Genomic DNA, 17,581 nt, shown 5'->3' on the forward strand with positions numbered 1-17,581 from the left:
ATGGCATCACCTTTAGACATTACAATAATATAGCCTATCCATATACTCCTATACATCATCCATCCATGGACATTAATGGCAGTGGTTTACAGCACTACAGTATTTTACAGCATTACAGTGGCACGAGTCCATGTTTGTGAGCACAACCCACATCACAGCTGCATCTCTCTCCCACAGTGTGTCAGGAGTATGCTTAAGTATTTAGCAGAATTTAGCCCACTCTGTGGTATACCAGTTAATGAGCTCAGTGCTAAATTACAGCCAGAGCAATTAAACACATGCATGTCACACACACACAAACACACATCATACAAACCTACCCATACACATATAAAAACAACCTAATTTGCACGCACACATTCACTTTTGCAGGAGCCTGTGCAACTTTCCATCGATCAGATAATCAGTCTGGTGTGAGCAGAGCACTCATCTCAGCAGAGGAGAAATTATGAAGCATTTCATAACTGCTAAACTACCTCCACTAACCCAGGGGTCCATCTGCAGAAATGAGACATTGATCCCTAATTGGAAGCAGTCAGTCATGAAATCTGAAGACTAATTAAAGAAAGTGAACTTAATGGCAAATATGTACATATTCGCACACTGATTCAACATTGGTTATATTGCCAGAGTGTTATGAGAGAAAGGATAAGTCATGGACAGAAGCGGAAAACCGGGCAAACTGACCATATAAGGGGGTTGATGATGGATAGAGGCACATTTAAAATGAAATACATTTTTGCTGCACTATGGTAATAAAAAAAAAACGTTAAAAACCCTAATCTAGCGCACCTGATTCTAATAATTAGCTGGCTGATAAACTGAATCAGGTTAGTTACAACTGGGGTTGGATTGAAAGGAGGGTAGCTCTTCAGGAAGAGGGTTGGAGAGCCCTGATCTATATGAATGCAGCTGCCACTTCATTAAAACTGTTAGATGCAGTCTACCACACCATACTTCATTTCATAACGGACGACAGGTTTAGTACACATCACTGCATTCTTTACCAGAAAGTAGGTTGGCACTCTTTGATGTTGTATAGTTCGATAAGTTGCTATGTTTTCATTTATAAAGCTCTTTTACAAAAACTCCCACTGTACCTAACATCATTAATAACCTTTAGACATATCATAGGGCATTGACTTACTGCTCTAGAATGTAGAGAAAAACGGGGCAATTCAAGAGGGTGCTATGAAATTAATGTCAAAACGTAGTTTCCTATGCCCTATGTCATTATAAATCACATATAATTAATCATTAGACAGTTCTCTACAATATTCTAACCTTCATATACTGGTACTTGACAGTGTTGATGAAATAAGAACGTTAATTTGCTGTGACCATTGCTTGTTTAGACAGTGCCGCTCTTGGTTGTATCTCTTCCCTATTTGGCATTGGGAGGTGGTACCATTTGGAGGTGTTTTGGCGGGTTGGACCAGTCAAAGTCAACTGGTCATTTTCATCTCCAGATCCTTGACTTTCATTGGATATATTGGCGATCAAGGCAATTTAAAGGGAAAGACTCAAAAATACACAATGAAACAGGAACAGATTGTCTTCGCAGAGGGTGGATATTAAAATTCAGTCTGTTAGCTTTGTTAATAAATATACATTTAGTCCCTATTTTGTTTTGTATTCAGCGGATTTCACTCATGAACCTGTAGCCACTAGTTAGCTTGTCAGTTCATGTTCAAAGTTAGCACTGTTCTGCTGCGGAGCAGCGCCACAGTGTTCTATTGAGCAGTGAATACTTTTTGATCATGCCGGTGATGACATTCCATTCACTCTAAACATGCTAAATTCCCAGAGTAAATTGGCTGTAACTTTTGAACCATATATGGTAGAGACATGTGGTTTGGACTATTGTTTTTCTGGTGCAATTATGTTTTGAATGGACATGTTTGTATAAACCTTGAATGAATGAATCATTTTATGGGTGAACACCCTACATATCAGTTACTACACCTGGTCTCAGGGATGGCTAACTGAAAATTCCTTCAGTCTCTTCTGAGTTAGGTAAATCGGCTTTTCGTTTTTTTGCACCTTATTTGTGAAACAATCTTCACAATTCTCTTAAATTTGATGTCTTGGTGCCTCTATGGCAATTCAGAAAGCTGATTAAGGACCATATTACTGGGATAGGATAAAGTAATCCTTCTAACCCCCCCCCCTTACCCCACCCCCCCCCAAAAAATAATAATAATAAAAAAATAAATAAAAAAAAAACATTGAAAATACATTTAAAAAAAATAATAATAATAATAATAATAATTGGTACAGTGGTTAACCCACTGGCTATAAGGTGAATGCACCAATTTGTAAGTCACTCTGGATAAGAGCGTCTGCTAAATGACGTAAATGTAAATGTAAATGTAAATGTAAATGAATGTGTTTTTTATGACCGTGTTTTCTTGCTGCTGTATTTTGTATTTGATGTGTGTATTTCTGTAATTTCTGTAATTCAGGGCTTATCTATAAAAGAGACCTTGGTCTCAGTATGACTTCCTGATAAAATAAAGGTTAAATCAAAATAAATAAATACATACTCATGTCGCTGGAGACAGAAACTCTTCTATAAGAGAAGCATGGGTATACTTTTATCGGTAACACTTTATTTGGATAGTCCATCTGTAGATGAGCTACAGACTATCAGTAACATTTTAACTAACTATCTACTAACCCTAGCCCTAACCCTAACCTTAACCTTTATCCTAACCCTAACATTAAACTTAACCCTTATTCTAAACCAAACCCTAACCTAACCTTAGCAAGCAGTTGCTCATCAACAGAGAGTTTGTTGATAGTATGACCATCTGTAGAGCATCTACTGATGGACTATCCGCACTATCCAAATAAAGTGTGACCCTTTTATCATCAAGCACTTGCATTCTTGTCAGTTGCTTTGAAAGCCATTCATTTCCCATTGATGACACCAGTGAAACACTAAGTTCTTTGATTGTCCAATAACACATCAGGTCACAGAAGTAGCCTAGCGCTCCAAGAACAACACACAGTGTTCCTCAGGCAAACACCCTGCTACAGGAGACTTGTCTCTAAATGACACTGGTGTCTCCTGTTGGGGCAGCAGGTGACATGAACAGAGTGTGGCATCTCATCTAGCTGTGGTGAATGTAGCTGGGGGGCCGAGGGCAGTGAGGGCCCCTGCTAATGATGGGGTCCGGGGCCTGGGTTGGACGTACTGATACCCTAGTGGCCAGAGACTCAGAGCTGGGAGCGCGTGGCGGCTGATTACATGTCAGCGCTGGTAAATGGCTGCTAAAGGGGAGTCAGGCAGCAGCACAGACAAGGAGTGCTTAGTGTTTTAGTTGTTACTGCATTCCATCAAGCGGACACCTATTCTACCTGTTAACCTTGGCTTGGTGCAGGAATGGGATGAGGGAAGAGGGGGACACACAACTATGGGGAGGCCATGAACCTTGCTGCTCAGTTAGCACACACCATGGACAAGACGCTCTCACAAAGAGCCTGGACTTCGCAATCCATTTATCACTTGGCAATCCATTTATCTTTTCTCCCTGTCTCATTCCCCTCTAGCTGATAGATTCTGTAAGCTTTTTGACTGAGAAGAGTGAGAAGAGCTGCTCCCAGCTCTGTGTGATGAGGGCTCCAGTGGCCCCACACTCAGCAGGAAATGTATCTTTCCTCTCTTCTTCACAATCTCAGTTCTTGTATTTTCTCAGCCCATACTATGTCCCACATTCCACTCCTCCACCTTGCTGTAGAACTGAGGCCTTCTTTTAATAGGGTCATTTGAATATCTCTCCTGCACAGGTTACAGAAATGAGACTGCCCTAGTGCCAGACAAGCCATCTTAAAGTCATATACTCTTGGAATATGCTGTGCCATGCATTATAAAAACCAATAATCTCAAAAGAGAGGGCGAGAGGAATTAATTGGAATCAACTGGAAGGCAAGGTTCTTTTGTAACATCGATAAATACAGGGAGTAGTGAATTGACCATCCCGATTATTTATAAAACTTTAAGGAGTTTTCATAGCATAAAGTTATGTCGAAGTCTTGTGGAAAGCAGAAGAGGTGATATTGCTGGACTGCATCACAATTTAATCTTCACCTTTAGGGAATGGATTCAACATTTACCAAGGTAAGGAAAGGTAAACCGGTCATACAATGTACTCTAAATACAGAACAAATGTAATAAGTAAAAATTAGAATATGTTAATGTTAATAGTAATAGTATGTTACTCATAATAGCGTGTTAATAGTGCATTTCCTTTTAGGAAATCATTCAAGTATTAATCTATAGTCTACTATAGATGGATGACTGTGTATGCAGAAGACCAGTTTGTATTCCAAGCTTAGTGCCACCTGTAGCTAACACAGCAAAGTACTCATTTTAGCAGACTCATTCCAAAACAACAAGATTGCCTCTCACCACAGGTCTAATTTAAAGAAAATTGTGTTTGGCTTTTCAGACAACATGAGGAACTGCCTGCAGGGGTATGTAGTCATAAATCTGGGCGGAATGGAAGAGTAATACATCTATGCAGGCTTATGCAGACCATGCTGTGCTTATTTATGTCCTTTTGTTTTGTATGGCAGCATTTACAACAAAACCAAAGCTCCTCGGTAGATCGCTGAATCTAGGTCTATGCTGCAGTACTGTGGTAGGCAGGCAGGCAGGCAGGGAGGCAGGGAGGAGTTTGGAAATTGTTAGAGACAACACTGTACACCAATGTGGAGCAGCCACATTCAAATCCTTTGGGGATTAACCTCTAAGAGCAGGATATTCACTCACATAAACTCATAAACCCTTATAAATCTCAAACACATGAAGCCATGGGCCAGGGAGATCACATGCAAACTTCAATCTGTCAGTCTGTCCTCTGGCTCACAATGCAGCCTGGCCCATATTTACCACATACTGTTTAGGCACAAATGAATCCAACAACAGCTATTCAATCAGTAATGAGCCTGGGAGCCGAAATCAGAATGACTCATTGATATGGACTTGTGTAACCATGATGGGTGACACACATCCTCATTGGTTCTGTGGTTTAATGGGAGTTATTACCTCCTGATTTCTGTAAACATTGTGTCACAATGTAAACATGTAAACATTGTGACACACCAGGACATTTTGTTCAATCTCCATATTGTTTACTTGGCTTGGCCAGGTAACAGAAGTAGAAAGAGCACTGTGCTACTCAGGTGTAATCTACGGTGATTAGTGTAATCACCAGGGTCTCGAAAGACATTGTAGACACCATCTCAGCTCTTTCTCAAGGAGGTCTGATTACCTGCATAACACACTATCCCTCTGCCTTGACAGAAACCCAGCAGTAAAGAGCTCTGACGTGACTGGGCTGCAGCAGAGAAGAACAGCATTGATCACACGTCATTCCAATTGTGAGAGGAGCATATAAATCGAGCAGCGGCGACTCAATTATGCATTGGTGGAAAGGCCAATGAGCCTCCTCTGAGGCTGCGTGAATGAAGGCCATGGGAAAAGGAGCAGCTTCATTATTAAGTGTGTTATCATTAGGACAGTCCTGTTAACAGGCTACTCTGGGCTTAATGTAATAGACCCATTTCATTTCTACCTTGATTTATGCTACAATAAGCATATTGCATGCTGCTCATTCTCTACTGTTGTTACAGTGCTATTGTAGAGGCCTTGATGGTTCCCTTCCCTCTGGGATACAGCGTTGAATGGTCAGAGACCCACAGCAGAAATAGGCCCACTCCAAAAGGCTTTCGGAACCATCATCGACTCAATGGGTTTTGTCCAACACGTCTCCGGACCTACTCATTGCCACAGTCATACCCTGGATCTAGTTTTGTCACATGGAATAAATATTGTGGATCTAAATGTTTTTCCTCATAATCCTGGACTATCGGACCACCATTTTATTACGTTTGCAATCGCAACAAATAATCTGCTCAGACCCAACCAAGGATCATCAAAAGCCATGATATAAATTCTCGGACAACCCAAAGATTCCTAGATGCTTTCCAGACTCCCTCCACCTACCCAAGGATCTTAATTTAACCTTGTGTAATACCCTAGACGCAGTCGCACCCCTAAAAACAAAAAACATTGGTCACAAGAAATTAGCTCCCTGGTATACAGAAAATACCAGAGCCCTAAAGCAAGCTTCCGGAAAATTGGAACGGAAATGGCGCTCCACCAAACTGGAAGTCTTCCGCAATATCGAAGAGCCCTCACTGCTGCTCGATCATCCTATTTTTCCAACCTAATTGAGGAGAATAAGAACAACCCAACATTTCTTTTTGATACTATCGCAAAGCTAACTAAAAAGCAGCATTCAACAAGAGAGGATAGCTTTCACTTCAGCAGTGATAAATTCATGAACTTCCTCGATGAAAAGACAAATAATGTATATGAAATGCTTCAGTCTGGTTTTAGACCCCATCATAGCACTGAGACTGCACTCGTGAACGTGGTGACTGCTAGAATCCTGACTAGAACCCAAAAATGTGATCATATTACTCCAGTGCTAGCCTCTCTACATTGGCTTACTGTAAAGGCTAGGGCTGATTTCAAGGTTTTACTGCTAACCTACAAAGCATTACATAGGCTTGCTACTACTTATCTCTCCGATTTGGTCCTGCCGTACATACCTACATGTATGCTACGGTCACAAGACTCAGGCCTCCTTATTGTCCCTAGAACGTCTAAGCAAACAGCTGGAGGCAGGGCTTTCTCCTATAGAGCTCAATTTTTATGGAATGGTCTGCCTATCCATGTGAGAGACGCAGACTCGGTCTCGACCTTTAAGTCTTTACTGAAGACTCATCTCTTCAGTAGGTCCTATGATTGAGTGTAGTCTGGCCCATATGGTGCGAAGGTGAACAGCAAGGCTCTGGAGCGACGAACCGCCCTTGCTGTCTCTGCCTGGCCGGCTCCCCTCTCTCGACTGGGATTCTCTGCCTCTGACCCTATTACGGGGGCTGAGTCACTGGCTTACTAGTGCTCTTCCATGCTGTCCCTAGGGTGTGTTGAGTCACAGATGTGATCTTCCTGTCCGGTTTAGCACCCCCCTCGGGCTAGTGCGGTGGAGGAGATCTTCGTGGGCTATACTCAGCCTTGTCTCAGGGTAGTAAGTTGGTGGTCTGTTGATATCTCTCTAGTGGTGTGGGGGCTGTGCTTTGGCAAAGTGGGTGGGGTTATATCCTGTCTGGTTGGCCCTGTCCGGGGGTATCGACGGACGTGGCCACAGTGTCCCCCAACCCACCTGTCTCAATCTCCAGTATCTATGCTGCAATAGTCTATGTGCCGTGGGGCTAGGGTCAGTCTGTTATATCTGGTGTAATTCTCCTGTCTTATCTGGTGTCATGTGTGAATTTAAGTATGCTCCCTCTAATTATCTCTCTCTTCCTCTCTCCCTCCCCTTCCGGAGGACCTGAGCCCTAGTATCAGGTCTACCTGGCCTGATGACTCCTGGCTGTCCCCAGTCCACCTGGTCGTGCTGCTGCTCCAGTTTCAACTGTTCTGCCTGTGGCTAGGGAACCCTGACCTGTTCACCGGACGTGCTACCTTGTCCCAGACCTGCTGTTTTCGACTATCTCTCTCTCTCTACCGCACCTGCTGTCTCGACCTCTGAATGCTCGGCTATGAAAAGCCAACTGACATTTACTCCTGAGGTACTGACCTGTTGCACCCTCTACAACCACTGTGATTATTATTTGACCCTGCTGGTCATCTATGAACATTGATCATCTTGAAGAACAATCTGGCCTTAAATGACCATGTACTCTTATAATTTCCACCCGGCACAGCCAGAAGAGGACTGGCCACCCCTCAGAGACTGGTTCCTCTCTAGGTTTCTTCCTAGGTTCCTGCCTTTCTAGGGAGTTTTTCCTAGTCACCGTGCTTCTACATCTGCATTGCTTGCTGTTTGGGGCTTTAGGCTGGGTTTCTGTATAGCACTTCGTGACATCTGCTGATGTAAAAAGGGCTTTATAAATACATTTGATTGATTGATTTCCATTTCACTATATTATTCTAATTTAAACACACATAATCTGGAATCCAAGTAAATGCAATCATAATGTGTTAGAAAATGAGTGAGGGTGAGGGAAATGTAAAAGAGGACATGCTTGAGTCCTACACTCTACTCAATCATGTAAGTGTCAATCTCAGTCTGGGTCACAGTGTCACTTCACTGAGGGATAGGACTGGCTATAATGACAGCTAGTTCTGTAAAGAGCCTGTTACTGCTCTACATGAGGTCTCTCCCAATGGCCAGTCAGGCTGGGGGTTTAATCAAATAAAATCAAATAAAATTGTATTTGTCACATGCGCCCAATACAACAGGTGTAGACCTTACAGTGAAATGCTTACTTACAAGCCCTTAACCAACAATGCAGTTTTAAGAAAGAATACCAAAAAAAATCACAAAAAAAGACAATATAAAATAGTACTAAATAAAACTAACAAATAATTAAAGAGCAGCAGTAAAAATAACAATAGCGAGGCTATTGGGGGGGTACAATGCAAATAGTCTGGGTAGCCATTTGATTAGATATTCAGGAGTCTTATGGCTTGGGGGTAGAAGCTATTTAGAAGCCTCTTGGACCTAGACTTGGCGCTCCGGTACCGCTTGCCGTGCGGTAGCAGAGAGAACAGTCTATGACTGCATCATCTGTGGATCTGTTGGGGCGGTATGCAAATTGGAGTGGGTCTAGGGTTTCTGGGATAATGGTGTTTATGTGAGCAATGACCAGCCTTTCAAAGCACTTTATGGCTACAGATGTGAGTGCTACGGGTCGGTAGTCATTTAGGCAGGTTACCTTAGTGTTCTTGGGCACAGGGACTATGGTGGTCTGCTTGAAACATGTTGGTATTACAGACAGGGAGAGGTTGAAAATGTCAGTGAAGACACTTGCCAAATGGTCAGCGCATGCTCGGAGTACACGACCTGGTAATCCGTCTGGCCCTGCAGCCTTGTGAATGTTGACCTATTTAAAGGTCTTACTCACATCGGCTACAGAGAGTGTGATCACACAGTCGTCCGGAACAGCTGATGCTCTCATGCATGTTTCAGTGTTACTTGCCTCGAAGCGAGCATAGAAGTAACTTAGCTCGTCTGGTAGGCTTGTGTCACTGGGCAGCTCGCGGCTGTGCTTCCCTTTGTAGTCTGTAATAGTTTGCAAGCCCTGCCACATCCGACGAGCATCGGAGCCGGTTTAGTACGTTTACATCTTAGTCTTGTATTGACACTTTGCCTGTTTGATGGGTCATCGGAGGGCATAGCGGGATTTCTTATAAGCTTTCAGGTTAGAGTCCCGCTCCTTGAAAGCAGCAGCTCTACCCTCTAGCTCAGTGTGGATGTTGCCTGTAATCCATGGCTTCTGGTTGGGGTATGTACGTACAGTCACTTTGGGGACGACGTCATCGATGCACTTATTGATGAAGCCAGTGACTGATGTGGTGTACTCCTCAATGACATCGGAAAAATCCCGGAACATATTCCAGTCTGTGCTAGCAAAACAGTCCTGCAGCTTAGCATCTGCTTCATCTAACCACTTTTTTATTGACCGAGTCACTGGTGCTTCCTGCTTTAGTTTTTGCTTGTAAGCAGGAATCAGGAGGATAGAATTATGGTCAGATTTGCCAAATGGAGGGCGAGGGAGAGCTTTGTACGTGTCTCTGTGTGTGGAGTAAAGGTGGTCTAGAGTTTTTTTCCCTCTGGTTGCACATTTAACATGCTGGTAGAAATGAGGTAAAACATATTTAAGTTTCTCTGCATTAAAGTCCCCGGCCACTAGGAGCGCCGCCTTTGGATGAGCGTTTTCCTCTTTGCTTATGGCCGTATACAGTTCATTGAGTGCGGTCTTAGTGCCAGCATCAGTTTGTGGTGGTAAATAGACAGCTACGAAGAATATAGATGAAAACTCACTTGGTAGATAGTGTGGTCTACAGCTTATCTTGAGATACTCTACCTCAGGCGAGCAAAACCTTGAGACTTCCTTAGATATCGTGCACCAGCTTTTGTTTACAAATATACATAGACCGCCACCCCTTGTCTTACCAGAGGCTGCTGTTCTATCCTGCCGATACAGTGTATAACCCGCCAGCTGTATGTTATTCATGTCTTCGTTCAGCCACGACTCTGTGAAACATATTACAGTTTTTAATATCCCGTTGGTAGGATATTCGTGCCTGTAATTCGTCCACTTTATTTTCAAGCGATTGTAAGTTGGCCAATAGTATCGATGGCAAAGGCAGATTAGCCACTCGTCGCCGGCTCCTTACCAAGGGGATATGGACTGAGACAGTCTTCATTAACTTGGGCCAGACATTGCACTTTTACTGAGAAGAGAAGGGTCCACTTAGACTGGGTTATGACATGCTGAGGAAGCAGGACTGCTGTTGTTTTAAATGTGCTGCTGGTCTTTAATGGCACTGCCGGTGAATTTCCAATCTCCCAGAGTGCTCTTTTAGCTGATATCAGGTACATGTAACGGTTCTGTGCGTTTCTATAGGAGCTTATTCTGATCTTTCTGTGACATGTACTGTATTAGAAAAAAAATCTGTAACTGAAAAAGCCCACTCTATCAAATGCAAAGGGGGGTAGAAGTTGGCACATTATTATGTTGAGTTAGCAGTTGTGTCTTGGCGAATGAAGTCTGGTTCTGTCCGTTAGAACAAATGAATGTACAGATATAGGATCTTAATTTGAGCCAGTTTGCTACAGAAGGAAAAGAATCCTGCAGAAATAGGACATCTCAATTATTATGTGGATTCTAATTAATGGACAATTTTGTATTGGTTTATACATCAAGTCTGAGATTTCAAAGTGGAAATTACAAACCTCAGAAGCCTTTTTAAATGTCACATTCGTTTAAGGACAGGTCAGACCAAGGCGCAGCGTGAAATGCGTATATGTTTATTTAAACTGATAAACACACGACAAAACAATAAACAAACGAAACATGACGTCCTAAGGTTGAACACACAACAAACCTATACCTGGAACAAGATCCCACAACTAATGCATGCCAACAGGCTGCCTAAGTATGATCCCCAATCAGAGACAACGAGCGACAGCTGCCTCTGATTGGGAACCACACCGGCCAACATAGATCTACACATACTAGATCATACACATAGATATACACAACATAGAATATTCACACCCTGACTCAACATATAAGAGTCCCCTGAGTCAGGGCGTGACATTAAACAAACATCAAATACACTACGCATTTTACATTTCCTGCATTGCAGGAAAGTTCTCCTGCAACAGGGTGATCAAATTAAGATCCTACATTTGTACATTTTCTGGCAGAGTTGGAGTTCTGGAGTATAATCTAATACCAATGAACAGTGTATCACTAGTCATTCTGGTTTTGAGAACATCCCATTGAAGCACAAGTGTGAAGTGTAAGTTGTACAGCTGTGGTGTCTGTGGAAATACAAAGCTGTCAGCCTAATAGACAGCACCTAGGCCTATTTACACTACATCTGCCACATACAGTAGAGCTGGGTGTGGCTAGGCTACCTGGTGCAGATTTGAGGCCAATTGCATTTGACCTCAGTTCATAGATGAAATAAAATGCAATTATTTACTTCAGAAATGTAGTATTCAATCATCGTCTCATTATATTTGTTTTACATTTTAGTCATTTTAGCAGACACTCTTATCCAGAGTGACTTACAGTTAGTGAGTGCATACATTTTTTCATACTGGCCCCCGTGGGAATTGAACCCACAACCCTGGCGTTGCAAGCGCCATGCTCTACCAACTGAGCTACACATTTTAATCAATCTAAATTTGTCTGAATTGAAATGAAATTGCCACCACTCTTCATTTTGTGACTCCTCAAATTCACCTACAGTATTCCCTTTAATACACCATAGGAAAGAGTCAACAACAATATGCCTGCTGCTATCCCCAAGTACTGGGCATAAAATACATCATAAAGGTTAAAGGTGCTAGTGAACAGGTAATAACGTGGGTAATCAAATTCCCCCTGGTAAAAGAGCTGGAGCTAGAGCAGATTGACCTGCAGTACTCACATCCACTCATTGTGGATGGAGGAAAAGAGAGAACAGGGGAGGGAGAAACGGAGAAGAAACATTACAGTCAGTGTGAGCCTGAGAAATTGGATGACAGCTCGAGATGAGATGGCTTTGTCTAATCTCTCCAAAGGGGCTCCAATGAAAAGACTGGGAGTGGGCAGGGAGGTGGAGGGGTTGAGGGACAATACAGAAACATTTATCATTGTTGTATATTATAGTCATGGCTGGGCTTCTTAGGGCTTCTTTATGGAGTGACTTGGACAGCTGGGGGATTAGGGAGAAGTAGTCCATCTGACACAGCCCGACAGGATAGCCAGGGATTAGACAGAATATGCTCGCTCTTGTCTCTGACTCCCTCACTTAAATAATAACTGATTTAACTACGCACTCATGTGAGAGAGACTCAGCCCATGGTGGTACTGCTGAGACAGAGCACTGAGAGTGTGCTCACTGTGCTGTGGGTTTTTGGTTTTTACATTTTAGTCATTTAGCAGACGCTCTTATCCAGAGCGATTTACAGTTAGAGTGCATACATTTTTTTTTTTTTTTTTTCATACTGGCCCCCGTGGAAATCGAACCCAAAACCCTGGCGTTGCAAACACCATTGACAGCCGTCCCATATAGATTGCAAAATATTTGGGAAGAGATCTTTGACGTACCGATCCCATGGCATAGTGTTTATGAACTGACACGCAAAACAACACCGGATTCAAAAATTAGAATCTTTCAATTTAAATTATTATATAAAATTCTTGCTACCAATAGAATGTTATTTATATGGGGGATACAATCTTCCCAGCTCTGCAGGTTTTACTGTGAAGAGACAGAATCATTAGATCATTTGTTTTGGTTCTGTCCATTTGTAGCTTGTTTTTGGACACAGGTCCAGGAATGGCTAAAGGATTGCAATATTTACCTGGAACTAACCTTGCAGATAGCATTACTGGGTGATCTGAAAAGTCATAGTCAATCAATCAATAATATAATAATACTTTTAGCAAAAATGTTTATTTTTAATTCACAATCTGTAGAAGCAATGAGAATAGAAAGGTTCAGAATTTTTGTAAAACATCACAGTACAGTTGAAATATATATGGCAAATAGAAATCCTATATGGATGGTGTTAAGAGATAGATGGGAGGTATTGAATAGAGTTTAAGGATGGGACTAATAACAAATAACAACAAATAATAACAAAGATAGCTAATAATGTAAGCATACTGTGTCCATAATAAGTATATAGGTTGTATGTTGGGAGCTTTTGGGAAGGAGCACAGTTAGAAAGAAAGAAAATGATCGGAGAGGTTGAGAGTAGAAGAAGTTCAGGAGCAAAAAAAAAATATATATATATATATATATATATATATATATATATATATATATATATATATAATAGAATTATTGTAAAATTAACTCTGTCCATAAGGTGTAGATAGTAAGTATAGACCGGAAGTAGAGGCCTGGGCATTGTTGTTCACTAATTTACTCCAAGTAGGGAAAGGATGGTGGGGTTGAAAAGTAATAAAGGGGAGTATATATATAAAAAATTAAAAAACATGGGGGATTGGAAGTGATGCAGACAATTACATTGATAGAAGATACAATCTATCTGCAATATTGAGCTGATCCATTCCCCCCGAAAAAAAAGAACAAAAAAAACAAAAAAAAAACACCATGCTCTACCAACTGAGCTACATCCCTGCCGGCCATTTCCTCCCCTACCCTGGACGACACTGGGCCAATTGTGCACCGCCCCATGGGTCTCCCGGTCGCGGCCGGCTACGACAGAGCCTGGATTCGAACCAGGATCTCTAGTGGCACAGCTAGCACTGCGATGCAGTGCCTTAGACCGCTGCGCCACTCAGGAGATTTTTCCCTTCAATTAAGACCTACACAACCAGGTGAGGGGAGTTCTTTACTAATTAGTGACCTAAATTCATCAATCAAGTACAAGGGAGGAGCAAAAACCAGACACTCAGCCCTCTGTGGAATGAGTATGACATACAGTGCCTTGCAAAAGTATTCATCCCCCTTGGCGTTTTTCCTATTTTGTTGCATTACAACCTGTAATTTAAATGGATTTTTATTTGGATTTCATGTAATGGACATACACAATATAGTCCAAATTGGTGAAGTGAAATGGTGCAACCAATTACCTTCAGAAGTCACATAATTAGTTAAATAAAGTCCACCTGTGTGCAATCTAAGTGTCACATGATCTGTCACATGATCTCAGTATATTTATACACCTGTTCTGAAAGGCCCCAGAGTCTGCAACACCACTAAGCAAGGGGCACCACCAAGCAAGCGGCACCATGAAGACCAAGGAGCTCGCCAAACAGGTCAGGGACAAAGTTGTGGAGAAGTACAGATCAGGGTTGGGTTATAAAAAAATATCCTAAACTTTGAACATCCCACGGAGCACCATTAAATCCATTATTAAAAAATGGAAAGAATATGGCACCACAACAAACCTGCCAAGAGAGGGCCGACCACCAAAACTCACGGACCAGGCAAGGACGACATTAATCAGAGAGGCAACAAATAGACCAAACATAACCCTGAAGGAGCTGCAAAGCTCCATAGCGGAGATTGGAGTATCTGTCCATAGCACCACTTTAAGCCGTACAATCCACAGAGCTGGGCTTCACGGAAGAATGGCCAGAAAAAAGCCATTGCTTAAAGAAAAAAATAAGCAAACACGTTTGGTGTTCGCCAAAAGCCATGTGGGAGACTCCCCAAACATATGGAAGAAGGTACTCTGGTCAGATGAGACTAAATTGTAAAGTGGTTATCCCACTGGCTATAGGGTGAATGCACCAATTTGTGAGTCGCTCTGGATAAGAGCGTCTGCTAAATGACGTAAATGTGCCCTTGAGCAAGGCACTTAACCCTAATTGCTCCTGTAAGTCGCTCTGGATAAGAGCGTCTGCTAAATGACTAAAATGTAAAATGTAAATGTACTAAAATTGAGCTTTTGGCCTTCAAGGAAAACGCTATGTCTGGTGCAAACCCAAAACCTCTCATCACCCCGAGAACACCATCCCCACAGTGAAGCATGGTGGTGGCAGCATCATGCTGTGGGGATGTTTTTCATCAGCAGGGACTGGGAAACTGGTCAGAATTGAAGGAATGATGGATGGCGCTAAATACAGGGAAATTCTTGAGGGAAACCTGTTTCAGTCTTCCAGAGATTTGAGACTGGGACGGAGGTTCACCTTACAGCAGGACAATGACCCTAAGCATGCTGCTTAAGCAACACTCGAGTGGTTTAAGGGGAAACATTTAAATGTCTTGGAATGGCCTAGTCAAAGCCCAGACCTCAATCCAATTGAGAATCTGTGGTATGACTTAAAGATTGCTGTACACCAGTGGAACCCATCCAACTTGATGGAGCTGGAGCAGTTTTGCCTTGAAGAATGGGCAAAATCCCAGTGGCTAGATGTGCCAAGCTTATAGAGACACATCCCAAGAGACTTGCAGCTGTAATTGCTGCAAAAGAAGGCTCTACAAAGTATTTTTTATTTTTTTATTTAACCTTTATTTAACCAGGTAAGCCAGTTGAGAACAAGTTCTCATTTACAACTGCGACCTGGGTGAATAGTTATGCACACTCAAGTTTTCTGTTTTTTAAAATCTTATATCTTGTTTGTTTCACAAGAAAAAATATTTAGCATCTTCAAAGTGGTAGGCATGTTGTGTAAATCAAATGATACAAACCCCCCCCCCAAAATCTATTTTAATTCCAGGTTGTAAGGCAACAAAATAGGAAAAATGCCAAGTGGGTGAATATTTCCGCAACCCACTGTATGTGTTATACATGATGCTTGCTAGTCAGTTTTGTAGTATTACTTAGGACCATGTAGGGGTACCTCCCTGGATCATGACATTAAGATGATTATACAACAGGCCTGAACAAAACAGGCCTGAACATTCAAAGTCTCTAGACACCTCGAGGTTGGAATAGCAATCACTCTTCACCTCTTTTGAATGCACAGCTCTCTCCATTGAACTAACCAAAGTAACCAAGGGTTACTGCCCTAATAGAACATTTTTAGGAATTGTTTTATACAACACTTCAAAAAAGAACACTTCAAAATGAAACAGAATTACACAAGTAAGTTTAAAAGGTTAAACTCAAACAGCCTCAGGGCATACTTTGAATTGAATTTCACAGAGTCAGTCTTGTATTTTCTTTAAAAATAAGTAGTCAGTGGAATGATGCTGATGGATTTAATACGCAGAGCTTTCCAACCTCCCAATCATTCTCTAATCCGTAAAATTACACCTGTCACTAGAAAGTTAGATTTATTAACCCAACTTCCTGATCCATGGAAGAAAACCATTAGGACACACAAAGGGCCTGGATCAGAACTGAATTAACACAAGCAGCAACCTTTTTCGCATCCCGGGAATCCGTTTCCTATTTACTAGATTAATTTAAGTACGTAATACAGATAGGAAATGACCAAAACAACTTTAAGGCTATTTCAGTTGGGGAAATTAATATGCTAATCAAAAGAGAGCTAGATTGGGCATATGCACCACCACTGAGATGATGCTTTACTCAAGCCAAAACTGTGAAATTGGAGTCAAGAGTTATAAGTTAGGCAGCGGGCCTTCAGGGGAAGGTTGTAGATGGTTGTGCGTACAGTATACCAGTGATGTCCAATAGGACACAGTGGGGAGATCCAGTAATGCTAACTGACCTTTGTCCGTAGCTGGACTCTTTCCTGCGGCAATGGAGGGTGACAACCCTGTGCCCCTCGCTCCTCACGTCCTGGCTCACCATCCACAGGGTGGGGTTGCTGGGCCGGGCACCCAGAAATGCCATGCCCTCTTTCAACTTGACCCTAGGGAAATAGAAACAACACACAGAGAGACTCAGGATGAGAGAGTGATAGAGAGCAGTGCAGCATTGGTTGGTTAAACATGTGGTTATATCAAACAGATCTTTCAGGTACTGAATCATTGAATGCATCCAGCTGAACCGGCTTCAAACAGCTGAGGCTAAAAACAGACCATGACGTCTTCACTATAGAAATACACAAAACAGGATCAGATGGTTTCAAATCCCTTTTTCTCAATATGTGTCTCATCTGTCTTTTATTTTATTCCTATAACAGGGTTTTTTATGGAACAAAAAGGGGCTTAGGTGGTGGGCATGGCAGGGGGCGTGCCATGGGGCGTGTTCGGCCCGTCGGCAAGGCTGAATTTAAGTGAACATTTTCTCAAATTTCTTCATGGAGCTGTGAGAAATGTTTGCAGTTTTAAAGCAAATTTCATGTGATTCTACATATTCTGGCATATTCTGGCATTTTGCAGTTTTTAAGCTATTTTCGTGCAATTCTATGCATTTTTACCAATTCCCCCGGACTGTGTAGCTTTTATTTTGGTAATTGTTAGTTGTCAAAGATTATATTATTTAAAAAATTATAGATCCATTATCTTTTCTACATACTTTATATCTGGTTTTAGTCATTTTTAAGCGTTTTTCCATCTCGAAAATGTATTTAAATAATATATATTACTATTTTTTCGTTTGGACTT

General features: G+C 41.9%; 1 protein-coding gene across 1 annotated transcript in view; it reads right to left on the reverse strand.

The window, feature by feature from the left end:
- LOC121550729 (transmembrane protein 132C-like) overlaps positions 1-16,877 on the reverse strand; it is a 120,664-nt gene extending 103,787 nt beyond the window's left edge. Inside the window, exon 1 of the mRNA XM_041863082.1 lies at positions 16,741-16,877. Coding sequence (XP_041719016.1) covers positions 16,741-16,865 — 125 coding nt within the window. The 5' untranslated portion in view covers positions 16,866-16,877. The remainder of the gene's footprint in view (positions 1-16,740) is intronic.
- Positions 16,878-17,581: the final 704 nt, after the last annotated feature.

The sequence above is a fragment of the Coregonus clupeaformis genome, chromosome 18 (assembly GCF_020615455.1).
Source record: "Coregonus clupeaformis isolate EN_2021a chromosome 18, ASM2061545v1, whole genome shotgun sequence".
NCBI classification, from domain to species: domain Eukaryota; kingdom Metazoa; phylum Chordata; class Actinopteri; order Salmoniformes; family Salmonidae; genus Coregonus; species Coregonus clupeaformis.